The following is a 3,613-nucleotide window of genomic DNA, read 5'->3' as shown; positions in this document are numbered from 1 at the left end:
TATATAATTATAAACATTATATATTATAAGCATTTTCTTATTCTAGAAACCTGAGACTAAGATGGAGGGTTCCACATGTGAAAGAGAGACTAAGGTCGGCAGAAAAGAGGCTACTCTCTGAAAAGATATAATTGTTCATTACAGATCATCCTCTGCATCTCATGGATGCAAAATATTGTGGAGAAATGCCCATAGGTATTTAAGCTTTGCTTGTGCTGCTACTAATAGTTTTAACTCAGTGATCCCAGAAAGTTAGCTTCTGATAATCAATCCTATAGTGGTGCCACTGGTTTTGCCAACCACTATTGCCCAGTCCTGCCTTCTTTTTTATAGGAAGAGTTCTTTGCAGCCTTAGGTAGAATGTGCAGCTATGAAGAGACTAAACCAGAGAGTGGAACTAAAAATACTCGAAAGATAAACAGTGGTGCAAAGGATATCTCACAGGTCTTTAACCAAAAAGACTAAGATTATATAAAAAGTTATGCACACCAAAAATAAAAAGACAAAAAAAAAATTGTCACACTGGCTTCTTCATTCTATTTATAGTGGGTCAGTGGTGGAGGTACTCATGAAATCAATAACCACAATAAGTGATCCCATTCCTTGAATCTCTAAGTAAGTTTGCTGGAGGAAAGGAAAGAAATTCTTAAGGCTGGGCATAGTGGCTTACATCTGTGATCCCAGCACTTTGGGAGGCTAAAACAGGAGAAGCACTTAAGGACAGGAGTTCAAGCCTAGCCTGGGTAACATAGCAAGACTCTGTCTCTACACCAGGCATGGTGGCACACACCTATAGTCTCAGCTACTCAAGAGGCTGAGGCAAGAGGATTGCCTGAGCCCAGGTGTTCGAGGCTGCAGTGAGAACTACGATGGTGTCACCGTGCTTCAGCCTGCATGACAGAGTAAGACACTGTCTCTAAAAAACAAATCAATAAATAAGTTTGTTGGAAATGTAACTAAGTGGTAAAGTCCAGAAACCAGACTCCCATGGCCTCCCTGCTATCCATTCTGAAACAATGATTCAAACCTTTTCAGGGGTGACTGAGAATCTGATCAAAGTTTTGAACTTGCCTCAGAAAAGTAAATACACTCAATCCTTGAACAACATGAGTTTGAACTGCATGAAAGTCCACTTATATGTGGATTTTTTTCTGCCTGTGCCACCCAAGACAGCAAGACTAATCCCTCGTCTTCCTCCTCAGTCTGCTCAAGGTGAAGATAAGGATGAAGACCTTTATGATGATCTATTTCCACTTAATGAAGAGTAAATATATTTCCTCTTATGATTTTCTTAATAACATTTTTATCTAGCTTACTTTAAGAATATAGTACACAATACACACAACATATAAAATATGGGGAGTTAAAAGTTATGTGGAATTTTGACTGCACAGGGTCAGTATCTGTATCCCCTGTGTTGTTCAAGGGTCAACTGTGTACATACAGAATTTTACACGTAAACATCTTTTTTCCTTTTGGAGACAGGGCCTCACTTTGTTGCTCAGGCTGGAGTACAGTGGCATGATCACGGCTCACTGCAGCCTCAATTTCCTAGGCTCAGGTGATCCTCTTACCTCAACCTCCTGGTAATTAGGATTACAGGAACATGCCACTATACCTGGCTAATATTTTCGTATTTTTTGTAGAGACAGGGTATCACCATGTTGCCCAGGCTGGTCTCGAACTCTTGGGCTCAAGCAATCCACCTGCTTCAACTTCCCAAAGTGCTTGGATTACAGGTGTGAGCCACCCTGCCCAGCTGCATATAAACATCTTGAGGTAAAGACCCTCCCAAAGACATCTAGAAGTATAGATTTAAGAATGTCTGCTCTATCTGGTGTGAAGGAAAAAAAAAATCAAAATCACAATAATAAAAGAAAAAAAGACTAAATAAAAAAATAAAGAATGTCTGCTCTAGAGGACAAACGAATAGGAAAAAAAAACTAGTAAAGACTGAGTTCAAGGAAGTGACAACAAAACAGTGTAAGAGACAGTTCCTTCAGCAAAACGTCATTAAGAATAAAAGCACAAGTTTCCAAACTTTTACACCAAATATTTCATTTGCCCAGTTATATATTCTCTAGTTTCAAAAACAAAAACACTCAAGTTCTTATCAGTTACCTCTGCACATAACAAAAGAATATTTGTAAAGCCATCAACACAGAGTATCTCTGAATACCTACTTGTGTTCTCCTTCTCAGTTTGACTTTTCTTTGGAATTCGATATACCTCCTGCAAAAAATAAACCAGAGGGAGGGTTATTAGTGAGGGTGGAAATGGTGATTGCTTTGAAACTGATTGTTTTCACATGACAATAAAGAAATGGAAAGGAACAAGCTGGCACTTATTCTCTAAAATTTAACTTATATCTGGGCTTTAAGTAAGAATATATCCTGGCCCCTAAAAAACAAGTAAAAAATATATAGCACAAATATATATATTTACATCTATCCGGCTTCTACGATCTCACTAGCAAAGTAGCGTACTAAGTGACTGGGCAAGAATACGCTTCCTGGCAATCTTTTTTTTTTTTTGAGATAGGGTCTCGCTCTGTCACCCAGGCCGAAGGGCGCTGCCATGATCTCGGCTCACTGCAACCTCTGCCTCCCAGGCACAAGCAATCCTTCCACCTCAGCCTCCCAAGTAGCTGGGACCACAGGTTGATGCCACCAAGCCCAGCTAATTTTTTCTAATTTTGTAGAGATGGGGTTTCATCATATTGCCCAGGCTGGTCTCAAACTCCTGGGCTCAAACAATCTGCTCAGCTTTCCAAAGTGGTGGGATTACAGGCGTAAGCCACCATCCATGCCTGGCCAAGTATTCATAATTCTAATGTGCACTTGCCATCTCAACTTACAGAAAGAAAAGGTTAGTAACTACCCAGTTATATAAAAACACTTCAGAAAAATTGTGTGTGTAAAGACAACTCCTACTATTCAGTGTATTTTTCTAAAAATGCAAAACCAACATGACCAATGGCCAATGTAACATCTACTTTTACATAGTGATTGTTATAAAAAATATACAGGTTAAGCATTAGTTCACTGCTCCTCTTGATCACTGTACTAAAATTGATCCTGAGAAATGTGAACTGTTTTAAAGGCTTTTAAGTACCTTTTCTTGTTGTGTTATCTAAGGCCTAGAACCTATTTTGTTTTTTAACAGCTCTTCACTATTCCACAGTCCATCCAGTAACTATTGGGCACAATACTTTCTTATCCAGTCATCTTAAGTGGGCCAGTAACAAGCCCACACACTCTCAATGGTACATAAGGTGATATCTTCCCTTCCGAGGAATCTCATAATATTGACCACACCTGTGTGGCCTCCTCTCCACAATTGTTGCCTCTAACAATATTTGTGAAAAATAATAAGCCACGTCACACAACTGAGGAAAGGTCATGATGTAATATTCAGTTGCCATTAAAAATTATCAATGTGGACTGCACAGATCCAGGGAAATCTATATAAATGAAAAAAATTTTTAAGCCTCCAGTACTATATGCATGCTGACAAATTAATAAAGATGATGATTATAATTAATTATGCACTTATACTGTGTGCCAGGTATCATGCTGAACATTTCAAATAGACTTTTTTTTTTTTTTTTTTT

General features: G+C 38.6%; 1 protein-coding gene across 1 annotated transcript in view; it reads right to left on the bottom strand.

Annotated features, from left to right (window-relative positions):
- Window positions 1-3,613, bottom strand: part of SETD2 (SET domain containing 2) — a 134,738-nt gene that overhangs the window by 50,869 nt on the left and 80,256 nt on the right. Inside the window, exon 11 of the mRNA XM_011981141.1 lies at window positions 2,184-2,232. Within this exon, the coding sequence (XP_011836531.1) occupies window positions 2,184-2,232 (49 nt within the window). The remainder of the gene's footprint in view (window positions 1-2,183; window positions 2,233-3,613) is intronic.

The sequence above is a fragment of the Mandrillus leucophaeus genome, unplaced genomic scaffold (genome assembly GCF_000951045.1).
Source record: "Mandrillus leucophaeus isolate KB7577 unplaced genomic scaffold, Mleu.le_1.0 Scaffold22, whole genome shotgun sequence".
NCBI lineage: Eukaryota > Metazoa > Chordata > Mammalia > Primates > Cercopithecidae > Mandrillus > Mandrillus leucophaeus.
This window is presented reverse-complemented; position numbering and strand designations above follow the sequence as displayed.